Raw genomic sequence first — 25300 nt, 5'->3', positions numbered from 1 at the left:
ACCAATGAATGTTTGGCGTTTTTGCTAGAAAAAATGAATGTAGCTGCCAGTTAATCTTCTGTTGATGACTAAATAACTACTAAAGGGATAAATTGTACTCCCAGGTGGACCAACGCTTTGCTGGCTACGAGTTTTGGACAATGGATAGCTTTCTTATCCGAGGCAAACGGACCCAAGCTCCTGTTACCTCGCTGCTCGCCTCAGAGACTGGCTCAGTATTTAACATTGACGTTGAAATGGATCTAGCGAATGCAGATGAGGATAGGCCCTCAAGATTGCCACCAAAACGCTTGGCCTGCCAGTGCCTTAAGTGGTCTATTTGTGATTCAGCAGCAGGATCTCGCTGGCTGCCAGGCTGGCATGGAGTCAACCTCCCAGGGGGAGTGTGTTAATGCGGGCCCCCAGGCCGTGGGACTGGGGTAATTGGGTTCGCATGGTCGGTGTCAGGGCACCCCTGCCACTTCCAAAACAAAGGCCACCTCCCAGCCAAGCTGTTAGGGACAGAGAGACCGACCCCTCCTGATCACTCCTCTGATTCACTGCAAAGGCTTATTCAATTACTGGAATGTTGTACGTGTTTTTTTTTTGTTTTTTTTTATTGACCTGCAGATTACACAATGAGCCGAGGGCCTTGTGCTTGTGTGGTGCTTTCATCTGCCTAGATCTCTCTCTGTACCTTTATCTATATATATATATATATCCAGCCCACTAAACCCACATTAACATGGAAAGTGGCTGACTGCTGAGAGCATCTCTCGAATATCTCTAAAATCTAACACTGCTGCATCCACTCACATTTCTCTTTTGGACTGACTGCGTCTGCATTCAGGGGTCACAAACCCTGTTGCTCACTTTATGGCCTCTCCAGACAGCCTGAAGCAGCTCAGTTGATCCACAGCCAACTCCCAGATCTTCCACTACTCTGATCCTCTGTCCCTCTGCATGTTCTGCCTGCCTCTCTTTCTGTACGTCTGCATCAGCTGAATGCTTTTTCTCTTTACCACATACTTAGAAGACCTCTGTTTGTTTGGCACTGACTAATAAGACAAAGGTGTCTCTCTTGCCTTTTTAAGGTTCAGTGGGTTTAAAGGAACTCAAGGTTTAGCTTTGCTTTGTTGACAACTCTCTCTCCTCAGCGCTTAACTGCCCCACAGCCACAGTTGCGCTCCCGATTGATTGGCAGAATAATTATGGACTTGATTTGTTCAACCACAGGCGAAGTGGGATTGAGGGAGTAGGGGAGCAGAAAGAGCATGTATACCATTTTTCTTTTTTAAGAGCGCAGCAGAGAGGTCTGCTCGCCTGCATCTTAAAAGGCAACTTTAACACAACATAGCCCACTAATAACACTGACACATAGATTGCACTGTAAAACATAGACACTCTTGCACATTCTGTTAGCAGCGAGGAGGCCCCGGTTGGCGCCCGGCTCTGCTGTAGGCTGCAATAAGCTGAACAATGTGCTCAGCCGCGTGAGCGGTGAAGCGATAATTGACACATCCTAAAAATGCAAGTAAGGACTGGGTTATTAATGCTTTCTTCCTGGGGGTGGTTTCAGCTGAACCATTAAGCCTTTAATTGAGAAGGAAGACTGACATTAAAAGCTGTTGCCTTGGTATTGCCGTTACCCACTTTTTGTTTTTTAATGAAGATGAGGCTTAGGGTAGTTCGCTGCATGATTACAGAGCTCACGTGCAATCACAATGCTCCGGCGCACTGCTATTTTAGTTTTGGAGATCTCAAAAATAACTCCCTAAGTCCTTTGCCTCCAGGGCTGGAAAAAGTGAGGAGTCTCCCTTTGACTGAAGGGCAGGTGAGCAGAGTTCCCACCCCTCCCTGTTTATCCCCCTTGCAATCTCTAGGAAAACAAGGGCTTCTCCCACGCTGGATATAAAGCCGTTGATATGGAAGGTATGACCCGGGTTTCGGTCGAGAGTAAAGATGCCAAAGGCTTGTTACCAGGTTACATCACTGTTGTTGTTGTGAGTGCATGTGCCAAATCTTCAGGCATAACAGAGGGAGCATGCTTAGCGATTCCCCTCCCATTTGCCAAGTTACCATCACACTACAGGAAGATTCTTGTCATAATACGCTCGCTCTCCTTCTCCCCCTCTCTCTCTGTCTGTCTGTATCTCTTTCCCTCCACACACACCAAAGTCTGGGCCGCATTTAACAATCACTGATGTAAATATTTATTGTGGTCTGTTTGAATCCTAGTGACACTGTTTTTAATGCAGCATTCATCATGTCTACTGTTCTGAGGCAGCATATATGGCAGTACAGCCATCACAGGTCTTAATGGTTGTGTCTGTGTAGCTGGGCAGGCGCATGCTGCTGGAGTGTTACCCGTGATGGATGCATGACTGCTGTAAAAGGGGATTAATCGCGGAAATTGCAGATAAGTGCAGGAGAGCACTGGTCTGGTACCTATCAACAGTCTTGTGTCTGCAAGTGGGAGTTAGAATGTGAGCTGAATAGCCTACGCTTTTCTCAAAGAGGAAATGATGACAGTAATGCACAGGTATTCGAAGGGAAGTTGTTCTAGGTAGGCAGCTAGGTGTTCTAGGTAAAGAAAAAAAATAGGCTGCGGTGGAGTGTTATCTAATACTATAGATGCATTTTTGTCTGCCTGTGTGCAAGTTTGTGTCATTGAATGAACACCTGAGATGAAACTGAAAATGGCAGATCACAACCCACATAGGAAATCAGGAAATGTAATGCTTTTAGTAAAGGTTAAAACTTAAAAAGGAATAGATGTGCATTTTGGGAAACAGACTATTTTTTAACTTTTGAAAGATTCAGGCAAGCTGTTTCCCTTTACCTCCAGTCTTTATGCTAAGCTAGGCTAATTGCCTCGGTATTGTGGGTCAATAGCTTATTTAAAACAGAGATATGTACAGTGAAATACAGTGGTATCAATCTACTTATTAAACTCTAAGAAAGAAAGCAAATATTAACCAAATTGTTGAGCTTAAATTTTTAATTTTACAGGATTTCTGTACCTGTTCATCTTGAAGAGTGTCAGACTTTCACTTTTTTAGTTATGTTTAAGCTAGTGATGGGCATGTGTACTCTAGTACTATCTAGTACTACTATTTAAAATGGGTTAAATCTAATTTCATTGTAGTGCTGTGTGTACTATAATGCTTTGCTTTGCACCTCATTGCCTCTCTGACTACGTGTACATGCACACAATAGTGAGGTTTTTGCCCTTACTCCGAAAAAGACAATATTCCCACTAAGCTGTTTACATGTCTGATGAAAATAAATATTCCACTGGTACTCCTGTTTACATGCAGCTGTGCATACTCTAATTAACATGCCATAGCATGTTGTTTATCAAGTCACAATATAAAACAGTGGAACCATCAGAGCCGCTTGTCATTGTGCGTCTTTGCATCAAAAAAGGATTTTTTTTTTTTTTAAGTTTCCTGTGTGGTGTTGGACTGGTTGGACTGTGTTTTTTTTTAAGTTTCCTGTGTGGTGTTGGACTGGTTGGACTGTGTGAACACAGCTTGGTTTTTTAATATCTTTATCCACCTTCTTGAAAAGGTTTGCACTGTGATATTTAAGCATATCCAAAAACCTTTTGATATCCAAGTCTTTCATAATGTTTAAAAGTAGGTGTGTTTCTTCCTCTGACCAGAAATGTGGGCTTCTTTTTGGGCAGGCATCTCTATTCTGGTATTTCAAGCTGTTGGTTAGTTGGTTTGTGTACAACTTATTCATGACAATGCACAGAGCCGACTGTGAACAGACAAGAGGCTATGTGACAAACTGCGGTGAAAACCCCAGTTGAGACGCATATTGGGAATACTCTGCATAGATGGCCAAAGAATCCTCTTAAAACCTGATAAATACGGGCATATCCCATGTCTTATTCGGAAAATGCTGAATTTGGAAAAAGGCCTAATTTGGAATATTCATATTTATAATATTCATTCATAAATACGCTGTGTACATGACCAGTATCAAATTAAGAATATTGTTATATTTGGAATAATAGTGGAATATTTGTGTGCATGGAAACGTACTCAATGTCGCTCCCTTTCTGTTCATCATGAGACTACTGCTGCGAGATGGGTGAGCTCTACACTGGGGAACAGGTGGTTAGGGTGGATCAGACCCACACACACATACAGTGACAGTGCTAACTGTTAGCATTACAAGGCTAGCGTTACCTAAAGGTTATTAATGGGTCAGCTTGATGGTGTCAGATGTAAGCTGCTGCTGCTGTGTTAGCTTGTGCTAACCTAGCAGACGTTTAACTAAACGAGAACAGATGGTTCCAGATTCTGGAGAGGGTCCTTCAGTGCTTTGTAACGGCAGGGTCCGTAAATGTGTGGATTTTTAATAGGCTAATCAAAACCTGGTTGTTCAATAAATGAATTTCAGATTGAGCTTGTTTTCTGTGGTTGGCCTATTTACTTTGCTATCTGTTAGATTTTCTTTCCCGAGTAGCCTACCTAAGTACTCCAGAATAATTAAATGTGAATACTCAGATATGGAAGTTACTTAAAATGTCCATCTCTAGTTAAAGCAAGTCAAGAAAAGGGGGAATTATGGCTGAGCTGTCCGTTGAGGAGAAAAGCCTTACAATACTTACGGTATTGTCCTCAGTGATTGCTGCAGTGAGCACACAGGCACAGCAACAAATGCCCTTTTCACAGGTTGAACAGTGTCAGACCTGTGTAAAACACTTGTCATGAACAGGGTCATGGACCCATATCAGATAGGCAATGTTGACTCATCCACACCTTTTAACAAACATAGACCCCCCCCCCCCCCCCCCCCCATTTTAACACCAAAGTAAGCATTAAATCTGACTTTGTCCTTTGGGTCTGTGCTAGAAGTCGGTAACACTGCTTTCATCTTTGCATATTCTGGTCCTACACACACTCAGCTTACAGGTAAACTGGTGTGTACTCGGTTATTCAAACACAGTACAAATTAATTTCGTCAGGTTTATTGACCTTACATTATTAAACAGAAATGGCAGATGAAAACATTAAGTGTGCGTGCTGTCTGTTTCGGTTAGGCTTCTTACCCTTCACTAACATTTCCTGTGGGGTGTCTTGTCATGTCTTTAAACACCGCTCCCTACTGGGAACGCACTGCAACCTGATTTTTGTTCATGTGTTTTCCTCTTGACTAAGAATTGAACTGTGATTCAAACAGAAAAAGCAGTCTTATTCACCTTTTCAGTGTTGCCTATTTCCCTTTAGTGTGTCCCCTGTACTTCTTCATTTCCCTCTGTCGTGCAGCATGTCGTGAACCAGAAGGGTGTTAGTTTCATTCATTAGACTGAGGATTGCATGTGACAAGAGTACAGTGAGCTTTGTATAGTATATTGTATGTTTTGTGGGTAGTTTATCTCAAATCTTGAAACCGGTGGTTTGAAATTGTTGCTTGTGGGTTTCCAATATTTCGAGTGATTTTAGCTCTTTGTGATATGAAGTAATAACAGTTGTTTCACATTGATTTTGATGTCCTGGACCTCAGAGCTTCACAACAACTAAATGTGCTATAATATAATTTTGATAAAAGCAAAATCGTTTACTAAGATAAATTAGGTGCCTTAGCCAGGTGTCAGGTCTTTGCAAGGTGATTTTCATACTGTGCTATAGAATGCAAGAAAACACATTCAGCAATTTAGACCAACTCACTTTATGACCTGACAAAAACAAATGCTCAGCAGTATTCCAAGGTGTAATGTTACATCAGTCTCTTGGGACAGGCCTTGCAAACTAGTTTAGGTCAAAGATACTGTGGTACATGCATGACGCTGGTCAATGGTGTTCAGATGCTGATATACACACACACACACACACACACACAAAAAAGACCTATTATGCATTTTCTTATTATCTGTCATATATATGTCTATGCTACCATGTTGATCGTTCATAGTTAACGTGGCCAAAGTTTAAAAAAATTAGAGCCTGTGAGCCAAAACCTCAGGCTTTAGATCGTTCTGAATACCGTGTCTCCACTGTTTTTGTTTTTGTTTTCTACTTTGGAGACAAGCTGACGTCAGCTCCTGACGGATTTCTGTATATGGTCATCAGCTCCAGGCACGCTACTACAAGTGTTTACAATATGTAGCCGTCACTGCTACACGTAGCTACATGCTAACATAAGGGAAACACATAATCTTGGTTGCCAATGTTGAAAGTTTTCCTCCAGTTTCTCATCATATTTTTTTTGTCAAAATTTTAGTTTAGAAGCTTTTAATGGAGACTTTTCACAGTAGAAAGTGCCGCTATTCCCTGTTACAGTAATTTCTCCCAGCTTCAGTGATGGTGCAGCAAGCCCCTAGGAACAGCACAGGGCTTTGAAGCCAATTTAATATAGTGGGCAAACGTGGAATTACAACTTCTTAGTCTTATATGTGATGCCATGTGGCCCAAAAAGACTTCTCTCCTATAGACTTAAATCTTTAAAGAGATGTAAATCAGTGGATACATGTTTTTCAGCATCACAACCCCCCTGAAATGACTTGTTGTCAGATATATAATTAAACTATTACATCTAGAAGAGCTGCACAATTGATTTAAGCTATCGGAGAGCTAAACTATATGTTGCCGCTGGGCCCCTTTAAGTCTCTAGTGTGCTTGCTCAGTGGCTTCATGTGCCACTGAGCATCTTTTATAGGAATAAACTGGGTCCTGCCTCCAAGGCTGTATCCAGTTTTCTTTATACATCCATGCGGTGTACAGACCCTAAGATACGGGAGACCCAGACACTCTGACCAATTGAAAGGGTGTTTAAAGAGACAAGGGTGGAGCATTTCAGACAGAGAGTGAATACAGTTGTTCCAGCACACCATGAGGGAAATAATGTGTTTTATGAACATTAAAGCATGTAAAAATGTTCTTGTAGAAACCCAAAATACAAGTCTTATCCTGAAAATGAGCATAATAGGTCTTCTGTATCTTGGACACCGAATATTTGCAACACAAATAGTGCTAATAATGCAGGCGTATTCCGAGTCCACTCAGTGAACAGTTTTGCAGCAGAAAACAGACATTTCTCTTTTATAGGAACATAACATCCATTTAAATGTAAATCAGTATAAGTAAAAAAACACTGCACCTTAAATCTGTTGCACTAAATACTAACCATGTTGCATTTACCATTAAGCGTCAGACCGTAATCATGCAGATGACACATTAGGTGCTTATCTTTGATTAAATTACCTTCGCACTCTCAATTAAACCAGATACTTCAGACTGGTCCTAGAAGAGTGAAAAGGCTTCAGAGCCTCATCACTGCCTTTTCCAATAGTTTGATTTAAGCAGACTCATACAGTCAGTTCAAATTGCATGCTGCACCTGCGTACTATGTTTAGCAAGACTGTGTTTGAATGCTGCTGGACAATTATTGACAGTAAAATAAAAGATGCAATGAAAAGATGATTAAAATGTGGAACACTGTAATTACCATCAGTTTCAGGTTGCTGTAGCAAGTTGTAAAACTGCTAACGTCACAGACTGTAGGGAAATTAAATGACGTGATCCTTGAAGATAATGTAGCATTTACGTGAACACAGCTGGCAACAACATTTAGTGTAAATGTTATTGCTAAGGAAAAAGACTCACCCCACAAATCTCAAAATTAGTCTTTTAATTGCAATATTATCTAACCGGGAAGACTGTAAAAATCTTAACTCATGTTCATCGTATTTAATCACATGTTTTTAGTGGTAAATAAATGCAAAATCCTAGAATTAGTAAACAAATATTACATTTAGGATGTGGCAATGTGAGCATTTCAGTAAAATTACTCACATTCATGAAACATTCATTCTTTCTGCATTAGAATTAAAATAAAGTAGTTGGTTATATAAAATGTTGAAGACAGTTAAGTGCCATTCATTGTAGCAATATCACACTTGAAATATTAATTTCATCCTGAGCCATGAATTGTTATGGGTACTGAAACTTTTAAGTGGTTGCTAAGCACAGACTTCAATTTTGCAACAGTGCAGATGGGGAACGGCGCAGATCTTTATGACGCAGTTGCTGACTTGCATCTCAGTACGCAATTGCCTAACATGATGAAGTTGACGTAATCTGCTGTGTTGTGTTGAGTAATCCCTGATGTTACTCAGCTTGTTGCCTCATTGGAGATTCTTGAATAAAAGAAGGCCTGGCACATGTATAATAACCCTGCTGTCAGTTTGATTGAGCCACTTCAGACTTAGTAGCCGAGACACAAAACACAATCACTGATTTGCTGTCAGTGCTCTGTTGGCAGTGGGAACGTTGATAAGTCCTGTCAAGAACTTGGTAAATTAAGATGTTTCAAAAACGCTTTCAATTTCTCATTCAGAACTAAATCTGCCATTAATCCCTGGAGGATAAAGAAACTTTGAGTGTTGAATAGAGAATGAATTTGACCATCCATTTCTCCCTCTCAGCCGTCAAATACTCTCAGTGCTCCATTCTAAAAACAAATTAAAGTCGAGGGAGAGAGAAAGAAGTTTTCCTTTTTCTTTTTTTGGCGGTGACAGTGACGGAACCCCATTTTCGTACAGCCAGATCAAAGTGGCTCCGTGTGAGTGGGATCGCAGTCTGTTCCCTTGGGCTCATAATCATAGCGCCTGAATCTCAAACCCCCTCGATGCCGACTCTGTCGCCACTTTCTGCTCTCTGCCAGGCCTGATGCCAGCATCGCGGTGCCCTTCTCTCCCTCCCCCACTGCTCCATCTCCCCTGGCTTTTCTTCTCATCTTTCCCGCTTCCTCAGTACTCCCCAGCTTACCCCCAGACCCGTTGGTGAACATACTCAGACAGTCCTCACTGACGCAGCAGCAGGCTGGGGCTTGTCCCTGCTCTGACTGTCCCACTGCCTGGCAGGGTAATGAAGGCAGCAGGGGGGGCGCCTTACTGCCTGCCTGTGATGCGCTTCATCATTCCTGCCACAGCCCAAGGTTCTCTAATTAAGACACCGACTTGGCCCTGCAGATTATGTAGCAGCTGGATCATTAGCGTAGAGGGTCAAATGGCATGCATCTCTGTGTAGCGGGCGGCGCGCCTTTCATCAACCCCTGTCTCTGTCAGCTCACCTCTGGTGGCCACCAGAAGGCTCTGCCTGCTTTTTCTTCGATACCCCCTTTATACTGAGTGCTTGATGTCAATCGAAAGATATCAAGACCACCAGAAAAAGGAGTATGCCTTGGAATTTTTTGGTTATGACAATTCACACAGCAAAGTGCAAGTCTAAAGTCACCTTATTTATTTATTTTTTTGGTACCACCGAGATTAACATATGCAGATCCATCGGTTTGGATGGTCTCTATTTTTTTTATATCTTCCTACCTTACTGATATTTCCTGGTGTATATGATAATGACAGTATTTGTGTTAAAAAAATTGTTAAACGGAAACTAAGATGATCGCTTCATTGCCTTGTTAACTCATTGTAAAACACACTTCATTCAAACATGACAGAAAAAACATAACACTCACCAGATTTTTTGAAAGCACCAATACTCAACCTAACAATATTATTGTGATATCGATATCGAGGTGTTTGGTCAAAAATAATGTGATATTTAATTTTCTCCATTTCACCCAGCCCCATGTTAAATATGCTGATTTTCCCTGCTGTCAATTTCTGCCTTTACCTGACGACTTTTTACTAGACCTATTACGTCATCCCCACCACTTACAATTGCCGTGTTTCCCAGCTCAGCTGCGCTTTCCTCCAGCAGAGACTGACCTCTGGTGGTATGTGCTGTGCACTGCATCACCTCGATACAGCATCTCCGTATCAGTTTGGTAGACAGAGGAGCTGCTTTATTTTTGACAGTATAAAAAATAATTGCTTTGGGCTTTCTAAATACCTGTAAAACAGTGATACTGCCCAAGCCTAATCCTTACACTGAGTTTATCAGGTACACTTAGCTACATCTAACGCAATCCAGCAATCACTAAGGAGCAATTATTTAAATCAATGGCTATTTTATAAGCTGTATGTTTCCAGTGCCATCAAATTTAATGGTGTTTTATGGCTACATTTCATTTTTCTGAACTAATTGATCAATTGTTAAGTCTTAAAAAAGTTAATTTAAAAAAAAAAAAAAAAAAGTTAAAGACCCATTAGAGGTGCTCAGAGCCTGAGGTGATGTCTTCAGATGTCAGGTGATGTCTTCAGATGTCTTGTGCTGCCTGACTAGCAGACTGTGCAAATATATATTGAGTTTGCAATGTTACAGTATAGAATGAAGAAATGCGCCAAACTCTCCCTTTAGAGAAGCTGGAACCAATGATTGATTGAAAAATGATTGAAACAAATGATTCATTTAGTGACACGAAGTTCTGAGTTTATTTTCTCATGATTGACTTATTGTTTCAGCTCTATTGTATAGCGTTATATTCAAAGTGGCGGGGGTGGGCAAAATGTACCATGATAAATAATGTACACTCATAATGTATGGTGGCCCTTTGAGTAGTGCTGTACATATTCAAATAGTGTAGTGCTGATAATATATAGATGACTATTCAAAATCAAATTTGTTTTATATTTCAATAGGCTGCCTTTCAAAGAGGAAAATTACCGTCATTAGCAGCTTGTGAGTCACCTTTATTTCAGTTACAGGGTGGAGGTATTTTGTGTATGGATTGTTTGTCTTTTCAGTGAGGAGGAACTGTTCTCCACCATTAGGCTGACTCACCTGTCAGTAGTCAGTCAGCAAGTCTGCTCATCTCTCAGTCTGCTCATGACTGCAGAGGTTGGGAGACTTACCTTAAACTCGCCTTTGGTGTTTTGATCCAGGCCTCCAACCTGTGAGCAAACATGGTGCAACTGTTAATGAAAGAGGAATATAAAAGCGCTGTGAAAAGTAAATAACCAGCATGGACAGATTAAAGTGAAACTCGACTCAAAATTTATCTTTGAGTATCAAAAGGCTTGAAGGGCTGCCATAAAACATTTAGTGTCTTCTTCTTGTTGAATTAGGACAGTTGTAGGCAGCTGTTGGCATCAGTCAGAATAGATTTAAAAGGTGACAATAATGGGAATAAATAATCAAGGCATTCATAAAAACCTCTCAAACCACTCCTGCAGCATAATCTGCTTATTTGTTGTCCACCTTCTTGCTCAGTGTGTTCCAAACATTTACCAAAATATGACCAATTTGCAGCTTTCATGTCGTGCTACTGCCCTTTTCAAAGCTCAGCCAGCACATGTGGCCATAGTGTGGTGAAAATATTTTAAACATGCTGATCATACAGATGGACAGTGCAGGAATGGATGTTCTAGCAGTGGTTTGAGAAGCTTATTCAGTCATAGGTATTGCTTTTTTCCTCCCTCAATAAAAATGTAATTATGGACGTGAATTCAGCGTGACCACAGCTGCTGCACAGCCACGTTCACCAGCTATTTTAGGTGGAGTATCACTTATAAAATAAAGACAGGAAATCAAATAAATAAAAAAATACAAAAGCACTTTGCTCAGAAAAACTTGGATTAGAAACTTTTCAGTCCCTGTTGAAACCTAACACTGATTATAAGGGAAGATTTAAGACCAATGCTTCACCCCATTAATGATCTCCCGCAACTGGATTTGGTTTTTCTGCTTCCCAGAGTTATTTTTTGGATGTATGAAAAATGCCTTCATCATGTGGCTCTGGCTGTATATACTGATAGCAGATACTGAATTGGCTGCTGGGCACAAGCTAACACCCGCTGTGTGAGATCAATTGAAAGGGACAACCGCAAACTGCTTTTGACCAACTACGGCCGAAGCAGTTTGCCCAATTTAGGAAATTTTTCACTATAGCTGCTGCCATTTCATATCGACAGCAGATGCCCATGAAATAGTGTTCTTTTCTTAAATTCCTCAACACCCTAATGAAGTAAGATAGATGTAAATATTTTGAAATATTTTACTCCAGACCCTTTTGAAGAAGTAACATGTTTTAATAAAGACAAAGATTATAATCATTTGGAGTTATTATCTTTAACAAAATATGTGAGATTATTGGCACAGTGTTTGAACCACAGTTTTATAAATCGGGTTAAATTGGGTAATAATGGGGTGTATTTTCTTACTGCACACAAATCCAATTTTTGAAAGATACGGTATTTGACCTATTGAGTGCCGTCAGGACTATTTATTCCCATCCTGACAGCCTGAGTGCACACTCAAACTCACACATGCTCACACACAGACGTACACACACTTGTGCGAGCATGCTTAGTCAAGAGAAAAATCCCACAACTTGGTGAGGATTTCTCATTCTCCCGCCTGTTCTCTTTTTTTTTTTTTCTTCCCCCCACAGCCAGATTGCAGTGTCATCCTGCTCAGGTTTTTTTTTTTCTCTCTACGGATCCCTGTGTTCACCTCCATTTGTAACTTTAGGCCTTTCTACTCTGCCCCTCTATTTTAAGACAGGGAGGGCAGTGTGCCGAGAGGGACGGTGAGACAGGCTGTTGTGGGCTGCACTCTGCACAGCACGGCCGACACGCACAGGGCCGGGGATGGTTTGCAAGACGACACTGGCTGGCTTGTTTACGGCAGAGGCTCCGTTTGGGGGAGGAAGGGGAGGAAGGGGAGGAGGCAGGCAAGCTGGCAGGCAGGGAAGAAAGGAGAGGGGGTTTACTACCCTCAAGAGAGTCGGAATTCCTCCTGAGCCATTCCCCCATTTGGCTGGCAGTTGTGAAAACAATTGCCTGGCATTTACTCTCTCTCTGTGCAGATGGAGTCCCAGCTATGAGTCAGCTTTGAGAGCAGCAAGTGGTAGAGAAAGTGGTGGGCTTGTGATCTCCTGCACAGCGAATATAAGCATACTTTACAGAGACGCTCGGTTTTTGATGTTGGCCAAACTGTTCAGAGTTGCTTCCTCGTTTGCATTTCTTTTCGTCTTCTGCAGTATTGCTGATATGCATATCTTTTATTTCCAATGTTCTCCTTGTAACAAAGAGTGGCTGACTAATAAAGGCATGTCTGTTTCCTGTTTCTCCAGAGTTGACCTACAGAAGACGTCATGCTGAAGTCTTGAGCTGAGGGAGACTTCATCCTCAACCTGTCACTCGTCTCTTGTTTGTTATTCCACACCGGGTCCACTCTCCATCAGTCACCGAGTACCAACACCAACAACCACCGCCTCCACCTTTTCCCCTACCCCCCCTGCCCAGCCTGCCGTCACCATGACGTCGGAGCTGGAGAGCAGCCTGACCTCCATGGATTGGCTTCCACAGCTGACCATGCAGGCGGCCATTCGCAAGGCGGACGCCCAGAATGCCCACGGGCCAGGCATGGGCAAGAAGAGTACCCTACTGGATCCTAACACCACGTTGGACCAGGAGGAGGTGCAGCAGCACAAGGACGGCAAGCCGCCCTACAGCTACGCCAGCCTCATCACGTTTGCCATCAACAGCTCGCCAAAGAAGAAGATGACACTGAGCGAGATCTACCAGTGGATCTGTGATAACTTTCCCTACTACAGGGAGGCGGGCAGCGGCTGGAAGGTGAGAACAAGAGATGTCTGGCCTTTATTTTAACACGATATAGCAGATGTAAAAGTTTATTGCATCGTGATGATGATGGAGTTGCATTCTGGTTATAGTGGGGCTTCTGATTGTATGTCAAATCAAATATGACACATTATTTTAGTGCTGTTCAAATTGGATGTCCTTTTGGTTGTTGCAATGGCTGATATACAGTAACTCGTATCAGTTTATTCACTCATGAAAAATCTTCTTTGGTCTTACGTTTTTAGTGGACAGCCTTTGTAGAGGAGTTGAGATTGATATTCCCTGACTTAAAGGTCCAGTGTGTAGGATTTATCGGGATCTACTGGCAGAAATAGAATATAATATTCCTAATTTTGTTTCAATTAGTGTATAATCACCTGAAACAAAGAATCTTGTGATTTCATTGACTCAGAATGAGCCCTTTATTTCTACATAGAGAGCGAGTCCTCGTCCACTGAGTCCACAATGTTTCGCTGCCATGTGTCTACAGTAGCCCAGAATGGACAAACTAAACACTGGTGCTAGAGAGGGACTTTCTTATTTTTATGTCACCTGAAGGCCACCATTTCATTACAGGGCTGTGTATTGGCTAGAATCTGGAGATGCGATAGTGTTGGCAAGGCAGCATATAGCAATTTTTTCAATCTAATTTTTAGGAAAACTCTCATAGTGCAAAGAACACACCACCGTATGCATAAAAAAGGAATTTGCCTGTATCAGTAAAAAAGTAAAATAAAAGTGCTTGAGGTTAACGAAATACAAAATAATGCAAAAATTAAAATTGACAGTGTTTTTGAGAATTGATATCGTGGATAGTATCATAAAACATAATATTGCAATACTCAAGGGTGTCATATTTTATGTAATATTAAAAAAATGTATATTTTCTTACACCCCTAGTCTACGACACGCTTGGAAAGGGAGAGGTGGATTAGATTTACTTGACATACGAACATATTATTTGACACACATTTACAAAAAATTATCAGGTCGTCTACTGCAACAAATACATAATTCATTGAAAATGTTGAGGTCAAACAGATAACTTATATTCATTGTGGTGATCATTCTCGTAAGACAACAATAATAATACAAGTCACATAGGCTTACATAAGAAGCTATACATCCGTCCATATTCATCTACAGAGTGAGGCAAAATCTGCATCCTCACCGCTAGATGCCGCTAAATCCTACACACTGGTCCTTTAAATCATTGTTTTGTGGTTGCCGTGCATCTTAAACAAAGTGAGATGCCATTGGTAATCACCATTGTCACTTCTGAGAAAGCTTGGAGAGAAACTATGAGTGCGCCAAATCACACTAAGTGCCTTACTCCTCTGGATGAAAAATGGTGCAGCCCTGAGAGAACCATATGAAGTGTAAAACCCTGGATTAATATTCAGAGAAGTGGCCCCTATCTGTGCGAACACAGACTAAATAGCCCATTCATGGGTGGTATTATTCATTGCAGATGCCTTGATAGGAGAAGGCCATTATGCAGAAGAGAGAGCCAGTGCTGTGTCATCATCTCAAGGAGCCCATGATATACCGAGATGAAGCTATGCTGATTGCCTTTTAAAGGGCCCAGATGGAAATTGATATTAGAATGAGTTTTCCAATCAGTCGACGTTTATTGGAAATAGAATCTTAGGCACTGCTTTATTGCAGTCAGACAAGATGTATGAAGCCCATTTCCTGGGGCGACAAGATCTGGCGTGTGTACAGGCTGCATGGAGGTGTGTGTGTGTGTGTGTGTGTGTGTGTGTGTGTGTGTGTGTGTGTGTGTGTGTGTGTAGGTGAGGGGGAGATGAGAAAGCATGTGTTATTATAAATGGATGGATTGATTTCAGCTTTTGTGGCAAGGCCTTTTGTAAGGAAATGAATTGTTTTATTTTGCAACCTTTGTTTCGTCTTTTACCTTCATCATCCCTTATTTAGTTGTCAGCAGCATGTGTGCTGTCAGCCTGCATGTGTTCCTGCATTGAGTTACTGGCATTTCTACTCAACACTGAGGTCAGCTCTATATTTTGTATACCGCCCACCTTCTTTAGCATCAAATTTAACCATTCACTACACACTAAAGATTTTCAAGACGTTGCTTCAAGGTTTCAGCAGTATTCTCTGCTGTCTTTGTTGCTGCGTTAAGTTAACAAGTCTGGCTGCAGAGGATGTCGCACTCATTGCTCAGTCTGTATCTATCAAGATACTCTTCACTGTTAATATTTCTTTGCATCCAGAGAGAAGCTACGAGTTAATCATCATTTATGTGGGTTGAAGTGGACTTGGTGAAGTCTTGTGCACATCCAGACTTTATTGCTTGGAAATATGAGGGTGTGACTGACTAGCCCCACTAAAATAACTGCAGATAAGACACAACATTTAGCTGACACTCGAATGCATATACTTTTTATACATTTTAGAGTGGGTGTCCTCAGTGGGAATCAAACTGGTGCTGCTGGCAGGGTTGTGGATTTGCTCTACCCACTGTGTTACAGTCCCACTGCAGGTACAGCAGGAGTGATATTGATTCATCAAAGCTTGGCTAATGTGTGATGCTGTTCATGTGCCTTTGGTTCTTTTGTTGTCACGTGTGGCTTTATGATGACATCAGGTGCTGGTGTCAGGACATTGTTATGTTTTTAAACTCTTGATTTGAATGCCTAAAAATAATACAAAGCATTCAAGATTTGTAAATGTTATGAGATCCTGATGGATAACCGATTTCAAAATATCACAGGAAATGTTACATTTTACATGTGGTTAAAAAGCAGCTTCTCTAGTTTAGTTCTTTATTTTTCTCTGTGAAAGTGTCTGCCTTCAACCTATTTGGTAGCTAACCAGCGAATGGGTTCAATCCTCTTTGGGATTAACTGACCAGGGCAAATTTCCAATATGGGAAGTAAGCATGCAGTTTCTGGCAGTGTTAGATCATGAAAGATGTGTTCTATAAATTCACAAGGTTACTCCATGAGGCAAAGCAGATTTTAATGCAGGGTTGTAAGTTTAAGTTCTCAGCATGGGTAAAGGTTACATCATATGTAATATGTATGTGTTTGCAGGTCCTTAAAAACATAAAAAATATTAGGCCTCAAAAGGCAATAAGTATGCTTAAATTTGAATTTGTGAAGTCTTAATTGCCACAAACATTTTATCTAATTTCTTTTATCCATCTTTTAATTTCTTCGTGTCGACATGAGTCAAGCTCTTGTGCGTGAAAGTCCACATTTCTGATGTCAAAAACCTTTAAACCTACCACTAAAACTAATACTGTATTTTTACTTTAAACTTGCACTTCCCTGTTGGCAAAATGTAGATTAACCTAACCCACTCTGATAACCATATTCCTAAATAAAGCTTTCCTCTGCACAGGACCACATATACTGTATACCACAAATCTATACTTACCTGCAATGCTTGAATAAGAAAAAAAATGATCTGTCCAAAAATTAGCCTTAAATTTGGTTTAAAAAAAAAAAAGGTCTTAAAAAGCATTAAACTTAGGTGTCTGATACCTGTAAAGTATTATTTGCATTAAATGAATTGCACTTTATTTCACTATAGGAAAATCTACTCCATATCGATACTGCTTTCTAGTGAGTCCTGTGAGCAGAATGCATTGTATTCAATACATCATATTCAATCTGCCAAGGCTTTTATGTTTTGTTGTTTCAATTTCATGAAATTTGGTGTGCTGCCGGGCTTTGAATTAAGGAATAATATTAGAGATTTTAAGGGATTTCTACCATTACATTGTTGTCTATATTTTTCAACAGCGATGAAACTAACAGAAATATGAAATGAAGTGGAAAGCAGGTTTTTTTTTCATTGTTGGGTGTAATGTAGATTTGACGTAACTGGAATAATGCCACGGGTAAAAGAGCAAGATATAGAATTAGTCAGCATTGGTTGAGATTGACGCTGTTTGACTACTTTCTAGCTTAGTATAAGCTTGCATAGATCAACAGATTCTGGCCTAAATGTGGGTTGCAACTGTAGAAATACCCCTCACATTTAAAAGTGTGAAAAACCACATCACTCCAGGATGCTGTACAACACAGGAAACACTGAAAAAGCAGTTTGAAGATGTGCTCATACGCTAGAGCCTGCGTCACAATTTTTTTCTCAGTTCTTGTTAATGGGGTGTTTTCCCTGCCATAGTTTTTTTCTGAGAATTTAAACAACTGAAATAATGTGTATGGAGTATTTATAAAATCTTTTCATTGCATAAGACATTTGAACGAAATCCAATAGTGCTGTTTCCATGCCCGGGGCATTTGAGCGAGCTCCAGTAGCCTTAGGTTTGTTCCTAATGTTTTTTGTGCTTGGAGAATTTTCACAACCCATCACACAAATGATATTTTCCTCTAAGCCTGTGCAAAAGCCTGAGAAAAGTTTCTCTCCCAATCATCAGGAGGTCACTTGGAGCTTGCACAGTCGTGGGCTGTTTTTGGCTCTGAAACCCTCAGAGACGTGTCTTTGGAGAAGTATTATGTACACCTAATTATTGTATATTTCTGTAATACATACAGTAGTAACATTTCCCTTGCAGTGTGACTTTTACTATGGTATGAATCCACCTATACTGTGACCAAGTATGCATGTTTGTGTGTGTAATTAGTTGGAAGCAAGCATGCCTGGGTGGGGTGAATGTAGGTCGGATGTAGTCATCGCTCCTCTGTTCCCCTGGAGATGTCAGTCGCAGGAATTTGGGACTCAACACACGCATGCGTCTGTTCTGTATGATAATGCAAGCTGTGCCGGCGAGATGAGACCGGGCTAATCCGGGCACCAGCAACTCATTTAATCATCTCAATAGAACTCCATTAGCCTGCGCTTTTAAGAAATATCAATAAGTGCTGTCAATAAAAACAGATAATTCATCAAGGTCAAAAAATGTGAACGCTGCCTCCGAGAGTGCAGAATATGTGCTCGGCATCTATGAGCAAGCAATTAGGTGGTGCTTTTCTTAACACCCTCTCCAGCTCTCTGAGGTACTTTTGATTCATACTTTGCAGGTCAGTCTAAGCAGTCTTTTGTACGATTCAGCTTGTCTGTGTCCTTCTGTTCCTTGTATGGCAAGCGTGGCTTATTGAACATCTGCCAGATTCCTTAAGGATATTTCATATAGTAGGAGTCTTGACCACATATTTCCTAGAAGAGTATAGAGTTTTGCTTACAGTACTTGTCTGTAATGCGGCATGCTGTTTCTATGTGTTCCTGATTATAATTCATATCTGTTGCTCAGTCTCTTCCATTTTAAAGCCATTACGGGGAACGTGAACTAGCCCAGATGACTCCTCAGAGATTAAAAGGTAAATGGGAACAGTCCTCTCCCACTTCAAGGTCAGAGGAACATGTATTTCTATCCGTCATGAGCACTTTGCAAAGGCTGTGGTTTAGTTTTAGCATTTAAGAATCCATAACAGCATACATGTTGGAATTTGGTATTGAACCTTTTTGTATTTATTAAAAAGAAAATATTTTAAAGGTGGATTTTTTTTTATGATGAGTAATTGAATGAATGAAGTGAATTAAGTTTTCAAATCTGTTGTCTTCTCAAATCTGCGCCATCTCTTTACGGGTGCTGCCTTTGCGTGTCATGAATGACGATTCAGCGTTCTCTCACTTTCACTACAAGTGTTTGTGGGGCATTTGTTGCATAAATGATTTGCAGACGTGTGGCTTTGAGACACCTCAAGACTACGCCTGCAGGAGAGGGGGTATTCCCCCAGTCAACCTGCGTGCATTCGTCATGGTGGGCAGTGCAATGTGGGGTAGACGACTTGCGTAACTGTCTCGACAAACCATAGAGGTTAAGAGTTTATTGCAGATAGTGTAGGTGTTGCTTTGCCAATAACTATTGGTCAAATTAATTTAGATGCTGGTGGATCCTAAAGTGAAGGGGAGCTAGTGTCAAGTATAGACCTGTGTCTGTAATATTTGTTGAGAACATTAATTTTTGTGCAGCCTGGTGAGGTTTGTGCCAACTTTTAACTGACCAAATAAAGATAGACATCTTAAGATAACAGTTAAAAGATTAAAATGCTTGTTCTCATGAGAAGGATACAGTGGCATTTTTACATCTTTTAACATTACAAATGAGTATTATGTGATTGAAATTCAGATTGTAAATTGGCAGAGAATGTGTAAAAACCTGTGTGTGATATATTAAATAACTCTTCAGATAGGTCATGCAATCATCGTTAAAGGGGAACGTTGGTATTTTTCAAGCTGGACCTTATTTTTTGTGTCTAAGTGAGTCACGGGAACAACAATTTTTGATGTCGGTTCAGTATTGAACAGCGGCAAAACAGGCTAACCCCTTGGGCAGGTGCACCTTGTCAATTTACATCCATTAAAAATGCTTGTTTTTGCCATTGACAGGCTCAGATTGTTAAAAGTGTCTGACTACATGACAGATGAAATCCTATAGAGAAATTCAGTGCTTTTCTTAGCTTTTGCTTGTTCTGCTCTGTTTTATGTCCCAGTTTTGCTGAAGGAGAAGTCTCTGAATGAAATCTCTCAGACCTTTTTACATTGTTGAAATCGGCTGGATATTCAGCCATGACATTTAAAATCTTTTAGATAGATACTCTGTCTGCACTGAAATACAACACACTATTATCAGCACTTCTCTCTTCAGCTCTTACTCACGTTTCCACCATTTTCTTCCTGTAACTCTCGTGAGGTTTCAGAATGAGACTCGTTAGCAAGACATGGACACAAAACAGACTGAAACAAGTGAACGGCACGGTACATTTCACTTCTCTTTAGTAATATCTCTAATAATAATCTGAGCCTGTCAGTGGCAAAAACAAGCACTGTCAGTGGATTTAAATTAAAGCCCTGAGTGGTTACGTTGCTGTCTGTTTTGCGGTTGCCGGCTGCAGCACTCACGCTCAATACTGGACCAATTTTTAAAAAAGCGTTGTTCTCACGAGGCCCTTAGACACAAAAACTTGGGAAAATAGGTCCAGGTTGAAAAATACCACAGTTACCCACTAATGATAAGTATTTGTTGCCAAACAGTATAAACCACAAGAAATACATTTGAAATGTTTTATGACAAATTAAAATTCAGTTTCATACATTTAACTATTGACCACACTGGTATCTGCAAATGAATTGCTCTTGGTGTTGCTGCAGTAATACCTTCATACTTGATGAGCTAATTAAAGCAAACAGACCTCCTTATGGAGCTGCAAGGATGTCTTAAGTGTATGCAGTCCCTCTCCCAGCTCTACCTCTGATCAGGCCGTCAGAAAAATATGAGACTCTGCTCACCTCTGCCAAAGAAGGAGTGACAGTGTGTGTGATTTCTTTTCTGGTATATTTTTTGTTAAAAAAAATGGTCAGGAACAGTATTGAGTAGAGACTCCACATATACTCTCAAATGTTGACCTTCATGCTCATCTCAAACCTTCTCCCGGCTCCTTGTGGGCTCACTTCAGGCAAAGTGTGTAAATTCCCCTCTGCATTTCTTCCAGGTGAAGAATGCCAAAGAAAATCTGGAGCAATTCTCAACCAGTTTAAAAATGCTTGAAATGTTTGCTCTTGAACTTTAACTGTTGAGGAGATTGTTGCTACTGGCATGATTTTATTTACTTTTTCCTCTTCCACACCTGTGTACAGGAAAGAAAATTAGCTGAAGAGAATGTAGGCTGCTGTTGATTGCCTAACAAACATTGAATCTCCCACTGCATTTTCACTGAGGCCCATAGCTCTTCCATGATCTTGTTAACAGGGAAATATAGCTTTGGTCTGTAAATCGTCCAGTGTGCAGAGATGGGGCGCAGAGCTGCCTTCTGCAGGGGCCCTGGACCTTGCTTTGATCTCATTATAAAATGCAAATACACAGTACCCTAAACAGATCAAAGGTTCAACTTCCCATTGGATCTGAGGCTTAATAATAGCAGCCTGGAGCAGTTTTCTATTTTTTAAGAAGCGATTTGGGTAGCTACTGGTCCTCCAGGACATTATTTACTCTGGAGATAATGTTCCTGCTTCTGACTAGTGACTAGCCACAGCTCAGAAAATCCCTGCTCCTGTTGCTTATTTAAATAAGATTGGTCAGGTATGAGAATTTGTGCCTCCTGCCCCTATCTCCCACCTCAAGCTTAGGTTTGCAGGGCCTGAAATCTGAAAGTGTAAAATTGCTTCGGTGCTACACTCTCTGATACCTTCATCTACTTTCTTAGCCGGTATCATCATTACACCGTAAAGCAGGCATTTAAATATTAAGCACTTTGCTGATACTGAATTTTTCAGCAGCAGTGATACATATTTAGAGCGCTACTCTGTTCCTTTTGTAACCCACACACCAACCCAAAATCCAAAATGATCCTTTTCATGAAGTTCATAGTTTTTTCTTCTTCAGTCCAGTGTCCTATAAACCTTGGCTGAGTTGCAGTTTGATGAGTGATGACTTGATAACGCAGTATTTTTGTCTCATCCTGAATTCCTTGTTAATTGTAGAGACAGCAAAAGTGGCTGCGTACTGGCCCGGCGCTGACTTTGTCAGGTGGTGGGAGGGGTAGTGATTCACTCGGCAGCCAGTTTGATCCTGCTGTGAGGCGGGTTCCCGTGTCAGGAAGCTCCAGCCTGGCCACCCGCCCACCAGCCTCACCTTGCACCCGCCTACCGGCGCCCCACCGCTCACGCTCTGGCCCTTAGAGTGGGCGGGGAGAGCAGGCTGGCAGGCCTTGGCACGGATACATTTTGGCAGGAGCTGCTGTCCCCACACTCCGCTGAGTGAAGTGCTGACTGCAGTGCAGAACATAAAAGGCCTGAGGCTTCTATCGCTTCCTCTTGTGGCCTGCAGGCCTGTGTAGAGATGTTGGCTTCAATTTTACTTGAAACTGTAGCTGTCTTTTTGACAGTCATGGCTACGGCCTCTCAGTTCATCCCCCTAATATATATGGCTGGTGTTATCATTTTAAACAGTCATTAACCCTTAACAGCTCCCTCCCATCTGCTTTCTTTGCTCAGTGAGATGAGATACAGCAGCCAGTTGTAAACGCTGTTGTCCATGGTCATCAATTGATTCAGTGAACTTCCTCCTCTGTGATAATGAGATCTGTTGAAGTCGATACCTGACTCATAGGCTGGGACACACCACTTGTGCTGTCGCCTTTTTTTCTTCTTTCTAAGAATCATTTATAATGCAGATAACAGCGGACAAAGATGGGCTGTGATCCCTGCACACATTCTCAGTCAGAGCTTCAGGCCTTTGAAAAAAACACTTAATCAGTTTTTATTGTCGAGACATGCTCTTCAGTTGGTAGTTATGGAGAAATATGAGAGGTCAAGGCTGTAGGAGCTCTGTCAGTGAGTGTAGTCGTGTCTGTTGGGTAGCTAGTCTTCCTCTTCTGGCCTCTAGTTAGTGAAAGCTTGGCTTTTTCTCTGTGTTGGATAAGGGCTTGGATATGAGAACTATAGACTGAAGTATTTAGCTGACTGGCATAAGTAAGACTCAAGACTCTTTAATAACTGGAAAAGGGGTCAGGATCTGTATTTCTATGTCTTTTCCAGAGCTGTCCATTTATGTGGTGACTGAGATCATCACCTCCTGTGGGCCGTGCCCTTTCTTTGTCACAGATATGTAGCCTGAAGCACAGTTGGGCAAGAAAATCAACCCCGGTGTCACAGTTAAAGTTATGAACTGCAAGGAATTTGCAGCACATTTCAAAACAACTCATAACTGGAAAAATCATTAGTTAGTTCTTCTAGATTCTTCAGAGGGGAAGATGAAGGGCCACAGGGAGCTGCTCAGAAACTCTTTAGTCATCGTTCCGTGGCTAGAAAGATTTAGACAGAAATAGCACTTTGCTTTCCCTGTATTTTAACTTAGTTTTCCCAGCGAGTGGCCTTTTGCCCTCCATCATTTTTCTACTTGGTTTGCTGTCGCCTTTGTGTAGCGTAGTGTATGTACAGTCAGGGTTTAATATTGCTGAGAATGTCTGTGAATACTGCCACCCCATCAAAAGAAATCAGGAAAGTTTTCATCCTTTAAAAAAACTTTGTGTGCAATGAGTGCTTGTTAGTGTGAAGATTAAAATCCCAGTCACTCTGACCAAATGACCGACTAAATCACAGGTACATTGGTATGTGGAAATAAAGTTTGATGTTTAGGTGAAATTTCTGTTTTGCATTTTTCTTCCTCAACTGATTATAATTATAAAATCAGTCTGTTTCGCAAAAAGCTTACAAAAACAAACATTAATCAGCTTCAGCATCATTATGTCTCTATAAAAAAAAGGTCTGCTCTATTGCTCTTTTGAGCAGCAGCTTTTCTCAGTTGGATAAACAGCCAAGTCATCAGATCCTTGGAGGTGGGTCCAAGGTGGTGACATTACCCAGCTGTGACAAAACTGGACAATTTGAAAAATAATTTAGGTCAGGGATGAAGCAGTTACTGCTTTCACACTAAACTGCAGTAACATCCTCACTGTTAGTACCACAGTTTCCAATTTTAATTATCATTAGAAGCGTGTTTGATTAGCGTGCTTTGAAAATCTCACTGGAAAAACTGTACAGCATCAACCGGACGCAGGCGCGCAGATGCAACATGCAATGCAATGTGGGTTTGGTTTTTCAAATACCTTGTTTGCAGAGTGGGCGTGCAGCAGGCAAACCCAGTGATGCTACTGGTCGCTTGTCCTTATCTACAGTGACACAGACACTTGAGCAGTCATTTCAAAGACAGGCTGTTTTTGATGTTAATGGACATTTGATATGATTTTCTCATGTTGGTATACGGCATTGGCTATGTTATTATTTTAATGCTTATGCAAACAAAAAGTGCTGCTAATTTTATCTGTTATTTTCAGTATGAACCTTGGTGAAATGATTTCAATTTCAGCACATCTTAACAGTAACATGATAACACTGATAACCGTGATAATTTTGGTCTCTATAATTTTTAAATTTTAATATCGTTTCATTTCTAATTTAGGTTAAAGGTGCTGTACATAAGAATGTGGCCAAAACGGTTACTGCACTCAAATTCAAAATACTGCCGCGAGTCGTGTCCGCCCCCCCTTCCCCCACAGATTCGAGGTTGCTGGACAGCGGCACGCTGGAGACTGATTTGTTTGCCCACGGGCGGCTGCCGTGGCAGGGCTGCGTCGCCGTGTCCTTGATCTTCGGTTTTCCAGCGGACCGTNGACTGGTAGACAGGCCAAAACACAAATTCAAAACATTAACATGATTTGCGGACCGTAAAAATGTTTTTTAAATGCGAATATTCTGGCTGTACTATTGTTGTCGGTGAGATCAGTATGTTATATGAACATTATTCCTTAGTCTCTGTGACATATTAGGAGGATTTTATGACTATTTGCTTTATATTTCTTACATATAGCTCCTTTAAAGGTCCAGTGTGTTGGATTTAGTGGCATCTAGCACTGAGATTGCATATTTCGTTTTGGAGAACTGCGGTGGTTGATGTGAGAACACAAATGGCTCTATGTGGAGCCAGTGTTTGGCTTGTCCATTCTGGGCTACTGTAGAACAACATGGCTGCCTCCATAGAAGAGGACCTGCTCATTATGTAGATATTAATGCTCATTCTAAGTTAACAAAAACAAAACTATTCTTTTTTTTCCCCAGGTGATTATACAGTAATGAAAACATAGTTATGAATATTATATTTCATTTCTGCCAATAGATGCCCCCACATCCTACACACTGGACCTTTAACATTTACAGCTACTGTATTCTAAATTACAGCCAGTGATATGTTAAACTACAAGTAACCACAGTATGAATCCAAAGTAATTATGTTCACAGTCAAAAGTTGGCTAACGTAGCTAACTA

General features: G+C 41.0%; 1 protein-coding gene across 3 annotated transcripts in view; it reads left to right on the top strand.

The window, feature by feature from the left end:
• The window catches only part of foxj3 (forkhead box J3), a 96213-nt gene that overhangs the window by 20202 nt on the left and 50711 nt on the right, over window positions 1–25300 (top strand). For all 3 annotated transcript variants that reach the window (XM_050037561.1, XM_050037562.1, XM_050037560.1), the window contains exon 2: window positions 12973–13477. In XM_050037561.1, coding sequence (XP_049893518.1) covers window positions 13157–13477 — 321 coding nt within the window. In that variant the 5' untranslated portion in view covers window positions 12973–13156. The remainder of the gene's footprint in view (window positions 1–12972; window positions 13478–25300) is intronic.

The sequence above is a fragment of the Epinephelus moara genome, chromosome 24 (genome assembly GCF_006386435.1).
Source record: "Epinephelus moara isolate mb chromosome 24, YSFRI_EMoa_1.0, whole genome shotgun sequence".
In the NCBI taxonomy this organism is placed as follows: domain Eukaryota; kingdom Metazoa; phylum Chordata; class Actinopteri; order Perciformes; family Serranidae; genus Epinephelus; species Epinephelus moara.
The sequence above is the reverse complement of the archived record's forward strand: the minus strand, read 5'-3'. Positions and strand labels throughout refer to the sequence as shown.